Source organism: Anas acuta, chromosome 5 (assembly GCF_963932015.1).
Source record: "Anas acuta chromosome 5, bAnaAcu1.1, whole genome shotgun sequence".
NCBI lineage: Eukaryota > Metazoa > Chordata > Aves > Anseriformes > Anatidae > Anas > Anas acuta.
In genome coordinates, this window is record NC_088983.1 from 29,967,330 (window position 1) to 29,984,701 (window position 17,372).

Sequence of the window (17,372 nt, forward strand, 5' to 3'; positions counted from 1 at the left end):
GCGGGGCAGCACCGCGGGGCACCGGGACGCGGGGCATAGGACAAGGGGTAGTACCGGGGGGAACGGAGACATAGCGGAGGCACCGTGACGGCACCGAGGCGCTGGGGCACGGGACGGCAGCGGGGGACATGGGGTTGACGCGGGAGGTGGGGAGAGAGGAAGCACCGGGGGGTGTGGGGGACACGGGGAGGCACCGGGGGGCAGTGAGATATTTGGGGGGGGGGGGGGCAGCGGGATAGGAGACATGGGACATAAGGCAGGGGGCAGCACCGGGGGGCACGGAGACACCGGCGGGACACCGGGACACTGGGACAGCACCGGGGGGTGTGGGGAGACACGGGGTACGGGACACGGTGGGCACCGGGACACCGGGGGGGAGTTGGGTAGGTGACACGGGACAGCACCGGACGACGTGAGAGAGACGGGACTGGGGATGGGGGGCAGCACGGGGGGCACGGGGGGCACGGACACCCCCGGGGGGGGGCACGGGACCGGGACATGTGACGGCACCGGGGGGCAGCGGGGCACCGGGACACGTGACAGGGGGCAGGGGACAGCACCGGGGGGCACGGAGGCACCGGGACACGTGACGCGGGACACGGGACAGCACCGGGGGGGGGACTCGGGGGGGCGCGGGGGGACGGGCGCAGCTCTGCCCCCGCCGTCCCGCTCCGTGCGCGCCCCGTGCCCGTGCCCACACCCGCACCCCCCGGTGCCCGCTCCCGCCCGGCGGGGCCGCGTCTCGGGGCCGTGCCGGTGCGGCCACGCGGGACCGTTGCCGGGAGGCTGTTGCCAACCCCGTGCCGCGGAGACTCCCGTGGGGGCCTCCGTGGGGAGCGGGGGAGACCTCGCGTGCCGCACCGCACCGTGCCGCGCCGTGCCGCGCCGTGCCACGCGTGCCCCCGCTGCCGTCCGCTCCCCGCGTGCCACGCGCGCCGCCAGCCCGGGCCCCGTGCCCGTGGCCCCCGTCCGTGACATTTCAGCCCCGCGGTGTCAGCTGCGCCGCTGTCCCCGGGCGACCCCCGGCTGGCCGCGTCCCCGCACCCCCCGCCCCCCGTCCCCGCCCCGCGCCCTCCCCCGGGGCCGCCCCGCCCGGGGGCTGGAGGCACCGCCGGTGCAGAAGCGGGCACAGGGCTCTGCGGGCAGCGACAGCCGCGGGCACCGGCACCGCCACAGCGACCGCCGGTGGGTGCCGGGGGTGGGGTGGGGGGGTGCGTGCGCGCTGTGCACGCGTGTGCGGGGACTCGTGCACGGGTGTCCACGCGTGTCCGTGCGCGCTCAGAGCGCTGCGGGGACGGGGCCGGCGACAGCAGCTGGCGCGCTAAGCCGGGGGACGTGCGGCGCCGCATCTCCGCCGCGCTGGGGGGACAGGCGACAAGCGACAGGGGCCGGGTGGCAGCCGCGGACAATGGGGCTCTGTGCCGCCCGCCGTGCCCGCCGCCTAATCCGGGGCACGGGGCCGGGCCCCCGGGGGGGGGGGGACCGAGGGCTTTAAGGGCTCCGAGCGCTCCCCCGGCTGCAGCGGGACGCTCCCGGGGGCAGGCATCGAGCCACGCGTGACCGTGGGCCCCGCGCAGGTACCGCGGCGAAAGGGCTTGCCGGGGGGCGGGGGGGGGGCGTCCCGCCACCGGGGTCGCCCCCGTCGCGTGGACACCGTTCAAGCCCCCCCGTGGGGTCCGCGGCTGTCGGCGCCGGCCAGGGGACGCCCGTGCCTCAGTTTCCCCCCGTGCCGGAGCCGCTGGGCTGGGGCACCCGGGGGGGGCGCGCCAGGGCCCACAGCCCCAGGGCACCTTGGCACCGGGCGCAGGGGGGTCCCCGGTGGGGCTGAGCTGCCGCGGGATTAGGATAATCCCTGCAGGGGCTCAGCCGGAGCTGCCCCAGTCAGCAGGGCTGGCACCGAGGGGTGCGGGGGGAGAAGGGACACCGGGGCTGGCACCGAGGGGACCCCAGGACACCCCGGGGGTCCCCGCCCAACTCGGCTGACTCGGCCCCTCTGTCTTTTGCAGCCCCCCGACGCCAGGATGGTGAGTGGTCCCGGGAGGGTCCAGGCGGGGGGGGGGCTCTTCGCAGCAGGGCTCGGCGGTACCGGGCACCCGGCGTGGCAGTGCCGTGCCCACCCACCGCGTGACCCCACGGGGACAAGGGGACTGTTGTCTGGGAGCTGGCACTGCCCTGTTGTCCCCAAGGCGGTGGCTCCGCGCCTGGGCACCCCCACAGCCCCACAGCCCCCTTGCCCCGTGCTGCAGCCCTGCCCCATGCCTGCCCCATGCTGCCCCGAACCCCAAACCCACCCCATCGCCCCCATGCCAGCCCCATCACCCCTGTGCTCGCCCCTTGTCTGTCCCACCGCTGGCCCCATCCCTGCCCCTCTCTGTGCCCCGTGACAACCCCAAGGCGGGCACCTGGTCCCAGCCCCGCTGTGCCCCACGACAGCTCTCCGTGGACCAGGTCAGCGTGGAGCAGCCGATGAGCCCGAAGGAGCAGGAGTGGGCAGGGCCGGAGGCACTGTGCCCGGGCTGGCTGGACGAGGAGGTGCCTGACGGTGAGGTCCCCGAGGACACCGGGGACCCCGACTCGGCCACCCATGGCTACGAGTTGCTGCAGAGTGCCCTGCGCCAGGAGGGGCTGCCCCTCACCGTGGACCGCACCAAGGAGCCCCGCACGGGTACTGGGCACGGGGGTCACGGGGGCTGGCGGCTGGGGGCACAGCGCCAGGCTGGGGGCACGGGGGTGCCAGGGACAGGGTGGCAGTGCGGTCCCATGCCTGCTGATCACCACCTCGCTGCAGGATTCGGTCCACTGGACATGACTGTCTGCATCCTGGGCTCCCCTACCGCCTTCCTGCCCGTCCTGCTGGAGGGCGGCTCCCGCTGCCCAGGTGCGTCCAGCCCCCAGCCCCCCATAACAGGCAGCCACGAGCTCCCCCCGCGTCCCACCTACAGGGTGGGTGCCCAGCACAGGGGGCACGGCCACTGCCCACACTCCTGCCCACCCGCAGGTGCCATGGTGCTGTGCCTCTCACCCACCTGGGCCAGCCGGGTGCCCTCGGAGACGTCCCCAGGCGCCTGGTCGCTGCTGCTCTCCCAGGGGGTCTCCTTTGAGGCGGGGGGCCACAGCGCCCTGGAGGTGTTTGTGCCCCCCCGGCGGGCCACCTATGTGACGGGCACCTTCAGCCCCGGGACTGAGAGCAGCTGGGTGGGCGAGCTGGCCCGCGACCTCGACTGCCCCACGGGGGGCTCAGTGCCACTGGCCCGGTGGCTGGAGGACCCGGTGACCACCCGCCGGGTGCTGGCTGCCCGTGCTGGCCTGCACGTGCCCCCCACCCTGGCCTTCGTCCTGGGAACGGAGGGGGCCCCACCTGAGGACCCCGCGGCCGCCGGGGTGCGCCTGGTGCGGCTGGAGGACCCCCAGGGCCAGGAGAGCCTGGTGCAGGAGGAGGTGTGCGCCTTCCTGGGGGGCACTGCCATGAAGCCCTACAGCCAGGTGGGCACCGGGTGGCACCGCGGGGTCAGGGGGGGCTGTGGGGCTGGGGCACGGGGGCAGGGAGCAGCAGCGGGACGCTCGGGGGTGGCTGTGGGGTGGCAGTCGGGGGCAGCGAGAGGTGGTGCGGCTTGGTGGGGTGGCTGTGGGGTGGTGGTGGGAGCGGGTGGCAGGGGGCGAGGGGTGCTGCGGCGAGGTGGCGGGGGGTGACACGGCGAGGTGGCAGGAGGTGACACGGTGCTGCATGCAGGTGGCGGTGCGGCCGGCAGGGTGGCGGTGGCGTGGGACAGGCACCCGCAGCACCCACGGGAAGGCGGAGGGGGCGGCGGTGGCGGCGGCGGTGGTGGCCCGGCTGAGTGGGCTGCAGGAGGAGGAGAGCGTCCTGCTGGAGGCCCTGGTGCCCACCGCCCGCCTGCCCGCGCCCCCCCCACGTAAGACCCCCCCTCGGGCGCCCACCACCCCCGGGGGACGAGGGGGGCGGGAAGGGCCCCCCAGAACTCCCACCATCCCTGGGAAGGGCCCCCCGGAGCTCCCACGGTCGCTCTGTCAGCCTCGTGTCCAAACCCAGGGGTGGGGGCAGCCCCGGACCCCTGCAGCCCCCTAGGGAGGGGGGGGAGGTGGCTGCCCTGTCCCCCTGCTGTCCCCTGGGCTGGGGGGCAGCACCCATCATAAGGGGGCAGGTGGGGAGACGAGGGGACCGTCCCTGGCTCCCCACCATCCAGGGGGGCTGAGGGTGGCCGTGGCGGTGGTGGTGCCACACTGGGCTGCCCTGCGACCAAGGGTGGGTTTGGGGGGGGGGGGTGCACGTCAGGGCCCCCTCCCCACGTTCCCGTCCTCGGGCTGCGGCGCGTCCCTGCCCTGTCCCTCGCCCCCCAGGCAGCGCAGCCCCGCGGCTGCCCGTGGCCCTGCGCATCTGCACCGTCGTCTGCCGGTCCTGGGGGGACCGGCCCCAGCTCTGCCAGGTACGGCCTGGGCGCGAGGGTGGGGGTGCCACGCACTTGGGTGGGGTCGGGAACCCCCTCCCCAGTTCACGTAGCCCCTGTGCCTGGTGATGGGGGTGGCACCTGGCGGCTCTGGGCGTCCCCGGGGGTGGCCCATGTCCCCGTGGCGGTGGCGGCGTGTCCCCACAGGTGGCATGCGGCATGGGGCGCGCGGAGGCGCCGGTGCGGCACGGGGCGGCGCTGCCCCTGGGCCTGGACTCCAGCCTGCAGCAGTGGGGCCTGGCGGACCCGGGGCACCGGCAGGCACTGGCGGAGCGGCTGCGGGGGGCTGCTGAGGACGCCATGGCCGCCCTCCTGGCCGCTGAAGCCGAGCTGAGCCCCGCACAGCGTGGCGGTGCCCGCGCCCACACCGACATCCTCGGTGAGCACCAGCCCCGGGGGCTGCTCCTGCAGGGACAGGGGGAGGGCAGCCCGGGGGTGCTGAGTGCGCCGTCCCCACCGTGTCCCCCAGGTGTGGATTTCCTGCTGTCGTGTGTGGATGACACCCTGGAGCTGGTGGCCCTCTCCGCCAACTGCCAGCGGTGCTTGGAGACCTGCCTGCTGGCTGAGGCCATGGGGCGCGACGTGGGGGAGCCCGCCGGTGACCTGCCCCGGCTGCTGGCAGAAGCCCTGCTGCACCGGGCACAGTGCCACCTGGTAGAGGGCAAGGACATCCTCCTGATCGGGGCCGGCGGTGTCAGCAAGAGCTTTGTCTGGGAAGCAGCCCGCGAATATGGCTTGAGGGTAAGGAGGCAATGGGGCTGTCAGTAGGTTCCAGAGTGAACACCGGGCGCCGCCCTGGCTGGGCCGTAGCAGTGCTCGCGCTGCGGGTGGCGGCGAGGGGCTGGGGGTGGGCACCCGTCCCCTGTCCCCACACCACGGTGACGCCCGTGTGGTGTCTGCACACAGATCCACCTGGTGGAGTCGGACCCGGAGCACTTTGCGGCGGGGCTGGTGCAGACCTTCCTGCCCTACGACAGCCGGGAGCACCAGCGCGACGAGGAGCATGCCGAGCGGGTGGCGGAGCTGGTGCGCGCCCGGGACCTGCGGCCCCACGCCTGCCTCTCCTACTGGGACGACTGCGTGGTGCTGGCGGCGCTGGTGTGCCAGCGGCTGGGGCTGCGCGGCTGCCCGCCCGCCGCCGTCCGCCTGGCCAAGCAGAAGAGCCGGACCCACCAGCACCTGCAGCGCTGCCGCCGCGGCCGCCCGCCGCCCGCCGCCTTCGCCGTGCCCTGCCGGCGGCTGCGCAGCCACGGGGACGTGGAGCGGGCGGCGGGCGCCGTCCCCTTCCCCGCCGTGGCCAAGCTGGAGTTCGGGGCGGGCGGCGTGGGCGTGCGGCTGGTGGAGAGCGCCCGGCAGTGCCACGCGCACGCCGCCCGGCTGTGGCGCGACCTGCGCGCCGACGCCGACTACCCGGGCATCGGGCTGGGCTGGGGCAACGCCATGCTGCTGATGGAGTACGTGCCGGGCACCGAGCACGACGTCGACCTGGTGCTGTTCGAGGGGCGGCTGCTGGGCGCCTGGGTGTCGGACAACGGCCCCACGCGCCTGCCCGCCTTCCTGGAGACGGCGGCCGTGCTGCCCTCCTGCCTGCCCGCCGACCGGCAGGCCCAGCTGGTGCGGGCGGCCCTGCAGTGCTGCCGGGCCTGCGGGCTGCTGGACGGCGTCTTCAACGTGGAGCTGAAGCTGGGCCCCGGCGGGCCGCGCCTGCTGGAGATCAACCCGCGCATGGGCGGCTTCTACCTGCGCGACTGGATCCGCGCCGTCTACGGCCCCGACCTGCTGCTGGCGGCCGTGCTGGTGGCGCTGGGGCTGCCGCCCGTGCTGCCCGCCCGCCCCGCGCCCCGCGCCCAGCTGGCGGGCGTCATGTGCCTGGCCTCGGAGCACGGCCCGGCGCTGCGCCACGGCGGGCTGGCGGCCCTGCAGGGCCTGCAGCGGCGCGGGCTGGTGCGGCTCAACCCGCTGTTCGAGGAGGCGGGCGGGCAGTACGAGGAGCCCTGCCTCAGCGTGGCCTGCGCCGGGGGCAGCCCGGCCGAGGCCTGCGGCCGCCTGCTGGGGCTGTGCCAGGCGCTGGGCATCGACTCGCCGCGCTACCCCGTCGACCATTTCCTCTCCCACTTCAAATAGCCCCGGCGGGGAGCGGGGCGGGGGGGTGGCGCGGAGGTCCCAACCCACGGCCCCGTCTGCCCGGCCCCCGACGCCCCCTGGCTCCCCCCCAGTCCCCCAATGTGTCCCCTTCTCCGCCGCCCCATCCCTCCAAGCCCCGCCTGGGCCTTGTCACCCGTGTCACCCGCTCCCTGTGGCGTGGGGACAGAGCCCAGGGGGAGTCCCGAGCCCCCTGCCCCGCCATCCCTGTGCTGTCCCCAGGGGAGGCGTGGAGGGGGCCCCTGAACCAGCCTATGGTAATGGGGTGGCCCCCGTGGTACCTGCGCCACCCCACAATGGCAGTAGGACCAGGCAGCACAGGGAGACCCCACAATAACAGAGAGCACAGGGTGGTCCCATGATAATGAACCAGCATGGGGAGACCCTACGATAAATGAGCATGGGGAGACCCTACAATAGGAAATGAGCATGGGGAGACCCTACAAAAAATGAGCATGAGGAGACCCCACAATAGGAAATGAGTATGGGGAGACCCTACAATAAATGAGCATGGGGAGACCCTACAATAACAAATGAGTACGGGGAGACCCTGCAATAGCAGATGAACATGGGGAAACCCTACAACAGCAAACGAGCATGGGGAGACCCTGTGAGGAAATACCATCACTGGGTAGACCCTACAATAACAAACCAGAGTGAGGGAGACCCTGCCATAACAAACATGGGGAGACGTTCCCATGACACATGGCCCTGGGAAGGGTCCCCGAGGACAAGCTGGGCCCTCAGGAGATGCTGTGTGGCAGCGCAGTGTGTGACAGCCACTGCTGCCCTGTCACCCCTCATCACCACTGAGGGGTCTGACAGCAACAGATGCCACAGTAACAGCGGCAACCCTACAATAACACAGCCCGTGTAGCGCCGAGACCTCCCAGTAACAGCAGTGACCCTACAATAACACAGCCCATGTAGTCATCTAGTGCCCAACACCCCCCTTACTGGGGGGAATAGTGACCCTAAAAAAAACACACAGCCCGTGTAGCACCTGAGACCCCCCAGTAGCAGCAGTGACCCTACAATAACACAGCCCATGTAGTGCCCTAGACCCCCCAATAATAGCAGCAACCCTACGATAACACACAGCCCATGTAGTGCCCCAGACCCCCAGTACCAGCAGTGACCCTACAATAACACACAGCCCATGTAGTGCCCCAGACCCCCAGTAGCAGCAGCGACCCTACAATAACACACAGCCCATGTAGTGCCCCAGACCCCCAATAGCAGCAGCGACCCTACAATAACACACACCCCACACTGTGCCCCAGCCCCCCAATAAAGGCTGTGGAGCTCTGTGGCCGTGTCGCTGTCCCACTTTCTGAATTCCCCCCTCCCCTGGCCCCCCGTGGGCCCCCCCGCGGGCCATGGCTGACATTTGGGGCCGACCCCTGCCCTTTGCGGGGCCCGCCCGACACCCGAGCCGCCGCGGGGGCGTGGCCTAAGGGGAGGAGGCGTGGCCTAAGGGCGTGGGGGCGTGGCCTAAGGGCGGGGGGCGTGGCCTCTCCCCGGACTACATTTCCCGTGGTGCCCCGCGGCGGGGATGCCGGGGTCCCCCCGTGACGTGTGCGGGGCGGGGCGGGGCGGGTGCGGCGGTCCCGGTGCGGCGCCGCCATGGCGGGGGTGTTCGACATCGACCTGGAGACCGAGGAGGGCAGCGACGGGGAGGAGCCCGAGCTGGGCGCCGTGAGCCGGGCCGGGGGCTGGCGGCACGACCGGGAACCGGGAACCGGGAACCGGGGCGGCGGGGATACGGGACGGGGGCACCGGGACCGGGGGGGGACAGCGGGGACTGGGACCGGCGGGGGAACCGGGACGGGTGGGGGACGGGAGAGCGGGGACCGGGGACACCGGGACGGGCTGGGGGCACCGGGACCGGGGCTGAGCGCTGGGGGGGGGACAGCGGGGACCGGGAGCCGGTGGGGCACCGGGACGGGGCCGGAGCTGAGCACCGGGATAGGGCCGGGCTGGGGCGGGGCGGGGAGGGGCACCGGGACCGGGCAGCGCTGGGGACAAGGGGCGAGGGGACGGACGGACCGGGGCACGGAGGGGACCCCCGCCCCGGGCGGGCACCGACGCCGTGTCCCCCCCGCAGGAGATGGAGCTGGAGCCCCGGGGGAACGGCCTGGAGTAAGTGCGGGGTGCCGGGGGGGGCGGCGGGGGCCCCGTCCCCGCTCACCGCCCGTCCCCGCAGGCCCGTGGGGCACTACGAGGAGATCGAGATCTCGGAGAGCAGCGTCAACAACGGCCCCGAGCACATCGGCCCCCACTGCTTCGAGCTGCTCCGCGTCCTGGGCAAGGGTGGCTACGGCAAGGTGGGGGGGCTGCCCCCCCCCGGCAGCCAGCACCGGGACCCCAACCCCGGGGGATCAGACCGAGGGGGGGGCTGCCCCTGAGCTGCCTCCCCAGCGCCGCCACCGCTCCGCAGGTCTTCCAGGTCCGCAAAGTGCAGGGCACCAACACGGGCAAGATCTTCGCCATGAAGGTCCTGAAGAAGGTAGCGCGGCCCCCGGCGTGCCCCCACCACCGGTGTGGCCCCCCCCTCCTCACCCCTCTTCTTCCTCCCACCCCCCGATCCAGGCCAAAATCGCCTGCAACGCCAAGGACACGGCGCACACGCGGGCCGAGCGGAACATCCTGGAGGCCGTCAAGCACCCCTTCATCGTGGACCTCATCTACGCCTTCCAGACGGGCGGCAAGCTCTACCTCATCCTGGAGTGCCTCAGCGGTGCGGCTCCGGGCCGGGGGGGCACGGGGGGGGGACACACACACGGGGTGGGACGGAGCCCGGTGAAGGCTCAGGGCCCCCCCCATGGGGCTGTGCCTTGCAGGCGGGGAGCTCTTCATGCAGCTGGAGCGCGAGGGCATCTTCCTGGAGGACACCGCCTGGTAGGGGTGGCTGGCTCTGGGGTATCGCGTCCTGACCCCCCCGGCAATGTGGGGGGCGCGGGGGGGCCCCCAGTGCTGTTTGCCCACCCCCCCCCCACCTTGCTGCAGCTTCTACCTGAGCGAGATCACGCTGGCGCTGGGCCACCTGCACTCCAACGGCATCATCTACCGTGACCTCAAGCCGGAGAACATCATGCTCAACAGCCAGGGTGGGCAGGGGGTCGGGGGGATTCGGGGGGGGCAGCGGGTTGGGGGCTGACTCCTTCCCCCCCCCCCCACAAAGGGCACATCAAGCTGACGGACTTCGGGCTGTGCAAGGAGTCCATCCACGACGGGGCCGTCACCCACACCTTCTGCGGCACCATCGAGTACATGTGAGCCCGATGGGATGGGGGGGGGGGAAAAAAAAGGGGTTGGGAGGGCCCAGTGCTCAGGGTGCCCCCCCCCCCCCCCAAAACCCCCCCCAGGGCCCCCGAAATCCTGGTGCGCAGCGGGCACAACCGGGCGGTGGACTGGTGGAGCCTGGGCGCCCTGATGTACGACATGCTCACCGGATCGGCAAGTTGGCCTCCTGCTCACGGACTGGGGGGGGGGGTTAGGGGGACAGTCCCGGGGTGGGGGGGGGCCCCCCCTTCATCGCTGCCACCCCCTCCCCTCGCAGCCCCCGTTCACGGCCGAGAACCGCAAGAAAACCATCGACAAGATCCTGAAGGGGAAGCTCGTGCTGCCGCCCTACCTGACGCCTGATGCCCGTGACCTGCTCAAAAAGGTGCCTGAGCCCCCCCCACACACCCCCTGGTGCCCCCTGCTCGGGAGGGGGGGGCAGCACTGGGACCCCCCCCCTTGTCCCTTCTCTTCCAGTTCCTCAAGAGGAACCCCAGCCAGCGGGTCGGGGGGGGCCCGGGTGACGCAGCCGATGTGCAGGTAGGAATGGGGCAGGGGGAGGTGTCACCAGTGATGCCCCCCCCCCCGGTGACCCCCCCATTTCCCACTCCTCCTGCAGAAGCAGCCCTTTTTCCGCCACATCAACTGGGACGACCTGCTGGCCCGCAGGCTGGACCCCCCCTTCAAGCCCTGCCTGGTACTGGTGGTGGTGGTAGGGGTGGGATTTGGGATGGTCGGGGGGGGGGCAGCTCTGTCTCCTCCTCGCTGGGGGGGCCGTGAAGAGCAGCCCCCTCCCCGCAGCAGTCGGAGGAAGACGTCAGCCAGTTCGACACCCGCTTCACCCGCCAGACGCCCGTGGACAGCCCCGACGACGCGGCCATCAGCGAGAGCGCCAACCAGGCCTTCCTGGTACCGGGGGGAGGACACCAGGTTAGGTGGGGGTCCCTGACCCACCCCCCCACCCTGACCTGCCCCCTCCCCGTGCAGGGCTTCACCTACGTGGCCCCCTCGGTGCTGGAGAGCATCAAGGAGGGGTTCTCCTTCCAGCCCAAGGTGCGCTCCCCCCGGCGCCTCAACAGCAGCCCCCGCACCCCCGTCAGGTACCCGTGCTGGGGGGGGGGGAGGCACTGGGTGGGGAGGAGGGGGTGCAGCATGCCCCCCCCTCACCGCCTCCCCCCCCCCACCATACAGCCCCGTGAAGTTCTCCCCCTTCGAGCCCTTCAAGCCGGGGGCGGCAGCGGCAGAGCCCATGGAGCTGGGCCCCAGCCTGCCCCCCCCCCCCGAGGGCACGGCCCCCCTGCCCATCAAGACCGCCGTGGGCACCAAGAAGGCCAAGGGGGGGCGTGGGCGGGTGCCCAGGTAGGGAGGGTGGTGGTGGGGGGGTAGGGACGCGCCACGGGGTGAGGAGGGGCAGGGGGGGCCCCCAGTCCCGCTGCTGGCCGCGGGGCGAGGGGGGGGCCCCACGGAGCTGCCGGTGCTGGCACGGTGGGGGGGCCCCCGGCACTGCCCCCCGGCCCCGTGTCGCTGCTGCCGGGGGGGTGCGGGCTGTGGGGCTGTGCCCCCGGGGGGGGCAGAGTGCCAATTAAAGCGTTAATCAGGCCTGGCTGCCCTCTGCTTGGGGGGCTGGGGGGGCGCCCCTTCATTTGCATAGCCACGCCCTCATCTGCATAGCCACGCCCTCATCTGCATAGCCACGCCCACTATGCCCAGGCCCCGCCCCTTTTCCCCACCTCCCAGCCCTGCCCCACGTGCTGCCCCTTGGCCCCGCCCCTTCCCAGGCCACGCCCACTTCTCGAGGCCCTGCCCACTTGCCCTGCCCCAAGCTCCGCCCCCTTTCATCAAACCACGCCCCCAGGGGTGGCAACGTGTCTTTATTGGTCAGCGGCGGGCCCGCGCAGCCAATGGCGTGGCTCCACCGGGGCTGGGGGTGGGCGCAGTGACACCATGGGTGCGTGACGTCACGGGGGCGGTGACGTCAGAGGGCGGTGACGTCATGGGGGCGTGACGTCAGAGGGCGGTGACGTGGGGCCGCGCGTCCCCCCAGGCGGCGGTGCCGGAGAAGGCGTGCATGTCGCTGAGCAGGGCCTCCGCGCTGCCGCCCAGCGCCTGCCCCGCGCCCGGGGGGCTCTGCTCTGCCTCCAGCGGGGCCGCGGCCTCCTCTTCATCCTCCTCCTCCTCCTCCTCCTTGTCCTCCTCGTCCTCCTTCTCCTCCTCGTCCTCCTCATCCTCCCGCCTCTGGTGCTGGGCCCACGGCATCAGCTCTTCCTCCTCGGCCGGCGGGGCCGCGTCCCCATTCCCATCCTCGTCCCTGGGGGGCTCGGCGGGGCCCTGGCGGCCCTGCAGCTGCTGCCAGCGGCCCCGCAGCAGCGCCAGGGCCCGGCGGCCCATGGGCCGGGGGTGGTAGCGGCCGGCCGAGAGGCGGCAGAGGTGGCGCCAGGCCAGGGCCAGCCCCACGGCCAGGCACAGCAGCAGCCCCAGCAGGGCGCCCACCACCCGGTCGCTGTTGCTCCCCACTGGCTCCCCTGCCGCCGCCAGCCCTGCCAGCGCCAGCAGCAGCGGCGGGGCGGATGGGCACCGAGCTCCAGCCTGCAGGGACGGGGACAGGGGCAGGGGTCAGCTCCGGGGAGGGGGGTGCAGAGCAGGGCCGTGCAGAAAGGCAGGGGCTGGTGCTGTGGCAGGTGCCCTGTGACGGGAAGCTGTGGTCGGCAGCAGCTGCAGCACCTGCAGCAGGCCGGGCTGCCCCCGCATCAGCCCCAGGCAGCCCCCAGCAGCCCCAGTCCCTGTAGCACAACCACCCCCAGCACCTGCCCCATGCCCCCCCCTGGCCTGGCGGCCCCAGCCTCCACCTCTCCCCCCCCTAAATCTACCCCTCAAGCCCTTGAACCAAGCCCTGTTGTCACCCATCCCACAGAGCCCACTGCCCCCCCAGGCATGGGAGAAGGGGGCTATCCCAGGGCCCCATCACTGCTGCCCCTGTGTCCCCCCCCACACTCCAAGCCAACACAGGCTGAATTGGAACAAAGTGTGAACCCCTCCCCACCCAAATTTAACCAAGGGAGCAGGCAGGAGTTGATGCTTGTGGGTGGGGACATGGAGATGAGGGGGGGCTGCATCAACCCCTCCCCACCCCCCCAAGTTCACTCCCAGTCTGCTCCATGCCATCCCCCCGTGTTTTTTGGGCGCTCACCATCGCTGGGTGCTGCTGGAGCAGGTCCGGGTGCCGCAGGCGCAAGCAGTGCTGGGGGGGCCCCCCCGTGCTTCCTGCCCCCCCCCAGCAGCAACAGCGGATGTATCGATGCGGGGGGAGGCGGGTGCTGTCCCCATCCCCCCCCCGCCTACCCGAAATGGAAAGGGCCCCGGAAACCCAAGGTGGCGCATGAGAGATAGGGGTGCACGGTCTGTCCTCCATGACCCAGCAAGGCTCTGGGGGCTCCAGGGTTGTTCCCCCTCAGCCCTGTGGCCACCAACCCCCCTCCAGTGCCCTGATTTATGGGGGCCTTGATGCCCCCTCCCTCCCTGCCCCCACAGCTTTGAGCTGCTGCTGCTCTGTCCCCAGTCCCTGCCTCAGCTTGTGCTAAAAACCACCGCACTTTGCATCCCGCCTGTGTTACCCACACGGCGACGGGGCCATGCACACAGCCTGGGGGAGCTCCAGCACACCCCAGCCTCACTCCTCCCCCCTGATAAACCAAAGTGAAACCCCCATAACCCTCACGGTACCACACCCCCCCCCCCCGCCAGGGCCCTCTGCCCCCCCAGCTCTTAGCCTCACCCAGCACCTTTCTTATAAAGACTTTTATTTGGAGTGAAAATATAGACTTTGACCCTGCCCTGTAGGGAGAACAAAGAGGGGGGGAGAGCCCCATGATATAGGGGGGGAGGATTCCATGGTCGCGGGGCACATGCTGGAGCCCCACTGGAAGAGGGGAAGGTCCCACCCCACCCTGGGGACATGGGAGAGTTGGGAGGGGGGCAGGGCTTAGTATTTGATCCCAGAGACCCCCCCTGGCCCTCGGGGGGAACTGCAGGGGGGGGGTAGTGGTCCACAATCCGGGGGGCAGCACCCAGTAAGGCAGTGGGGTCAGGGAGGTGTACAAAATGGGAGGGATGGATGGACAGACGGACAGCCCCAGGGCGAGGGGGGTTGGTCCCGAGGGGAGGAGACCCTGGGGCGGCGGTGTTGTGGTCCCTGGTTGTATGTGAGAAAGGGGGGGGGGGGGGGGACACAAAGGGGACACATCCCCGGCCGCGTGCCCTGGTCCCAGGGGTGTGGGGGAGGCCCTAGACGTGCCCGTTCTCCAGGCGGCTGAGCTGCTCCTCCAGGCGGGTGATGCGCTGGCCCTGCTCCGCCACCAGCGCGCGCAGCGCCGCCACCTCCTGCAGCACCTCCTCCAGCCGCCCGCCCGCCTGCGCACACCACGGGTCACCTGCCAGGCCACGCCCCCTCCCCTGGGCCCCGCCCACCACCCACGAGGCCACGCCCACCACCCACGAGGCCACGCCCCCTCCCCTAGCCTGCCCCATTCACTTCCCCGGAGGCCCCGCCCATTTCCCGAGAGACCACGCCCACTTTCCAATAGGCCACGCCCCCTCCCCATAGGCCCCGCCCCTTTACTCACCGTGGGCACAGGGGTGCCGGTGCCCAGTGCCGGGGGTGCGCTGAGCCGTGCGGAGGCGGCGGTGGCGGGGGCGGTGGGGCTGGGGGCAGCGGGGGCGGCGGGGCTGGGGGTGGTGGCGGTGGCGGGGCGGGCGTCGTGCAGCAGGGAGCGGCGGCTCACCTTGAGGTCGCGCTGCTTGCTGGGGACGTAGGCCTGGCGCAGGGACACCAGCACCGGCCCCGCCGTCTGCCCTGCCACCCACTCCTCCGCCTCCATGGCCGGCTCGGGGCCCGCCGTGTCGGGGTACAGGTCGTCCTGGAAGAGGTCCGACTGCCCCCCGCCCACCCCACCGCCGCCGTGTCACCCACCGGGATGGGACACACGGCCAAGGACCCCCGGTTGGTTCTGCGCAGGGACCCGCTGGGTGTCCCCCCGCCTGTCCCCATCGCTCACCTTCCTTGGCACCGTCATGATGATGGGCTCACACCTGCGCTCGTGCAGCTTGTAGAACCTGCGGAGGGTCACACGGCGTCACCACGGGGTGCAACGAAGGGAAAATGGGGTCGCCCCTCACCTCTAAACCCCCCCACCCCATCCCCACCTGGCGATCTCGCACTTGCTGACGTCCAGCCCGCGCTTGGGCATCCAGCCCATGCCGCGCTGCGGCTCCTTGCTGGTGAAGGTGTTGAGGAAGTGGATGTAGGGCGGCTCCTCCGTGATCTCGAAGTACCGGATGCTCGAGTCTCCCTGCGGGCACCGCGTCAGGAGGGGACAGGCGGGGACGGGGCGTGTAGGGGGAGGTGGGGGGGAAGCAGCGGGGCCGCACCTTGCCGCAGACATACACCACGTTGGTGTCGGGGTCGTAGAAGGGCAGCAGGGCCCCGTTGCTGGAGTCCAGCTCCTGCAGCCCCATGGGCTCCTCCAGGTTCTCCTGCGGGGCAGGACATCAGCCTGGTGCCGCACCGCAGCCCGGCCCCCCCCCCCCGAGGGGCCGACCTCGGGGGCTCCTCACCGTGTCCCACAGCGCCAGCTGCCGCTCGCTCATGCGGCTGAAGCCGGTGGTGAAGATCTTGCCGTCAGCCAGGAAGATGGCACGCATGGGCCGCGCACCCTCGTGCGCCCGCTCCTTCTCCTGCGGGGAGCGCGGGGGGGGGGGCAAGGTCAGCGCACCAGGATGAATGGGGGGGCGCGACACCCCGGAGGGGGATGCACAGGGGGGTGAGGGCAGCCCGGAGCCGTGCTCACCGCCACCACGGTGCCGCGGCGGGGGTCGATGACGCGCACGCTCTTGTCCTTGCAGGCGGTGCAGAAGCGGGAGCCGTCGCGGCTCCAGCTGACGCTGTAGATGAGGTCGGGGTGCAGCCCCTCCAGGCGGTACAGCTCCTCCGCCGTGCCCACGTTCCAGATCAGCACCACATTGTCGCAGCCTGCAGCGGGGAGGGGAGCAGCGGCACAGCTCGGCCGGACCCCCCCCTCCCTCCCCAGCCCCGGCTGGCCCCCCCCGTCCCCTCCCCGGCTCCCTACCTGCGCTGAGCAGGACGTTGCGGGCGGTGGGGTGCCAGCTGATGATGCCCACGCGCTTGGAGTGCCCCTCCAGCACCACCACCGGCTCCGTCAGCGGCTGGCTGAGCCCCCCCTCGGGGATCTGCCACACCTGCGGGATGGGGGCGGTGGGCAGGGGGCGTGGGGGGGAAGCCCCCCGTGTACCCCTCTCCCCATCTCCCCATTTATCTCCCCGCTTTCCCGTCCGCCCCTCACCATGACGGTGCAGTCCTCGGAGCCGCTGGCGATGACGTGGTCGTTGTGGGGGCACCACTCGATGTCCAGCACGGGGCCCGTGTGCCCGCACACCGTGGGGTAGGACTTGTCGATGCGGCCGGTCTGGGAGCACAGGGAGGGGGTCACCGGACCCTGCCCGTCCCCGCAGAGCCTCCCCCACCCCAACCCCACCGCCGGCTCCCACCTTGTGCAGGGGCAGCACCAGGAAGGCGCCGCCGCCGCTGGCCTCCACGATGATGGCCACGAAGGAGGGGTTGACGGCGCAGAAGGTGCTGTCCCAGGTGACGCGGGACACGCGGATGTCATCGTAGCACTGCTCCGTCTTCACCGGCTGCCCGAAAACGTGCCGGAATTTGCTCTGCCGCACCACCTTGCGAAACGACATGGCTGGGGGGCACCCCCACAGGGGGTCAGGCCGGGAGGGAGGGAGCAGGGCGCGGTGACCCCGAAACACGGGGCGCCCACGGCCTGTCCCCGCAGGGCCCGGTGGCTGCCCGGTGAGCCCCGGGGACCGGCGGCGGCACCGGTGGTGCTGTGGGGGGGTGATGGGGAAGGCTGAGCCCCGTTCCCTGCCCCGGGTAAAGGGCGGCCCCGTCCCTCCCTGCACGAGCGGGAAACCAGCGCTGGGCAAACAAACCCCACCCTGCCGGGACGGGGTCACCCGTGGGGACGGGGGCACGGCACGGGACCGCCCTGCCCGGGATGGGGCTGGAGGGGGCGGGGGGGGGGGGGACACACCGGGGGGGCACGGCCGCGGGGATGGGGCCGCGGGTGGGGATGGGGGCGGCCGGGTGGGGACAGGGCCGGGTCCCCGGGGTGGGGGGCGGCGGGGGGGGGCGTCAGGGCCAAGGGGGCAAAGGGATGGGAGCGGGGACGGCACCGGGAGCGGGGACACGGATGGGGCCGGGAGGGGACACGGAGGGGGCCCCGGGAGCCCCCCCGGGAGCCCCGCACTCACCGGCGGCCGGGCCGGGCCGTGCCGGCGGTGCCGGTGCCGGTGCCGGGCGCGGGGCTGGCGGCGGAGCCGGGACCGGGGGGAACCGGGGCGGGGGGGGGGGGGGCGGCAGGAAGTGAGCGGCCCCGCCCCGCGCGCGCGCACTGCGGC

At 72.5% G+C, this 17,372-nt stretch overlaps 4 protein-coding genes across 9 annotated transcripts; 2 read left to right on the plus strand and 2 right to left on the minus strand.

Moving 5' to 3' along the window:
* The first annotated feature begins 232 nt into the window (after positions 1-232).
* Positions 233-7,913, plus strand: CARNS1 (carnosine synthase 1). 5 transcript variants are annotated; one of them, XM_068683570.1, is made up of 11 exons: positions 233-1,185; positions 2,007-2,024; positions 2,434-2,665; positions 2,789-2,878; positions 2,999-3,483; positions 3,731-3,911; positions 4,357-4,442; positions 4,611-4,842; positions 4,933-5,204; positions 5,370-7,621; positions 7,732-7,913. In XM_068683570.1, the coding sequence occupies exons 2-10, from the start codon at positions 2,022-2,024 to the stop codon at positions 6,585-6,587; spliced, it is 2,799 nt and encodes a 932-aa protein (XP_068539671.1). In that variant the 5' UTR covers positions 233-1,185; positions 2,007-2,021; the 3' UTR covers positions 6,588-7,621; positions 7,732-7,913. The 5 variants fall into 5 exon arrangements, with proteins under 5 accessions (XP_068539671.1, XP_068539672.1, XP_068539673.1 ...); XM_068683571.1 differs by having other exon boundaries at positions 7,787-7,913; XM_068683572.1 differs by having other exon boundaries at positions 2,449-2,665.
* A 265-nt stretch (positions 7,914-8,178) lies between these two features.
* RPS6KB2 (ribosomal protein S6 kinase B2) lies at positions 8,179-11,489 on the plus strand. Of its 2 annotated transcripts, none has more exons than XM_068683585.1 (15): positions 8,179-8,303; positions 8,713-8,747; positions 8,812-8,932; positions 9,046-9,114; positions 9,198-9,345; positions 9,449-9,506; positions 9,615-9,715; positions 9,790-9,880; positions 9,974-10,064; positions 10,168-10,275; positions 10,368-10,430; positions 10,510-10,587; positions 10,695-10,799; positions 10,878-10,990; positions 11,082-11,489. In XM_068683585.1, exons 1-15 carry the CDS (start codon positions 8,232-8,234, stop codon positions 11,251-11,253), a joined length of 1,425 nt encoding a protein of 474 aa, XP_068539686.1. In that variant the 5' UTR covers positions 8,179-8,231; the 3' UTR covers positions 11,254-11,489. The 2 variants fall into 2 exon arrangements, with proteins under 2 accessions (XP_068539686.1, XP_068539685.1); XM_068683584.1 differs by having other exon boundaries at positions 8,181-8,303; positions 10,692-10,799.
* A 255-nt stretch (positions 11,490-11,744) lies between these two features.
* Positions 11,745-13,233, minus strand: PTPRCAP (protein tyrosine phosphatase receptor type C associated protein). Its single transcript, XM_068683600.1, has 2 exons — positions 13,078-13,233; positions 11,745-12,476 (listed from the first exon to the last, which is right to left on the minus strand). The coding sequence occupies exons 1-2, from the start codon at positions 13,078-13,080 to the stop codon at positions 11,898-11,900; spliced, it is 582 nt and encodes a 193-aa protein (XP_068539701.1). The 5' UTR covers positions 13,081-13,233; the 3' UTR covers positions 11,745-11,897.
* A 437-nt stretch (positions 13,234-13,670) lies between these two features.
* CORO1B (coronin 1B) lies at positions 13,671-17,340 on the minus strand. Its single transcript, XM_068683583.1, has 11 exons — positions 17,226-17,340; positions 16,452-16,654; positions 16,247-16,369; positions 16,013-16,142; positions 15,734-15,915; positions 15,501-15,620; positions 15,315-15,419; positions 15,090-15,235; positions 14,942-14,999; positions 14,510-14,818; positions 13,671-14,297 (listed from the first exon to the last, which is right to left on the minus strand). The coding sequence occupies exons 2-11, from the start codon at positions 16,650-16,652 to the stop codon at positions 14,172-14,174; spliced, it is 1,500 nt and encodes a 499-aa protein (XP_068539684.1). The 5' UTR covers positions 16,653-16,654; positions 17,226-17,340; the 3' UTR covers positions 13,671-14,171.
* Positions 17,341-17,372: the final 32 nt, after the last annotated feature.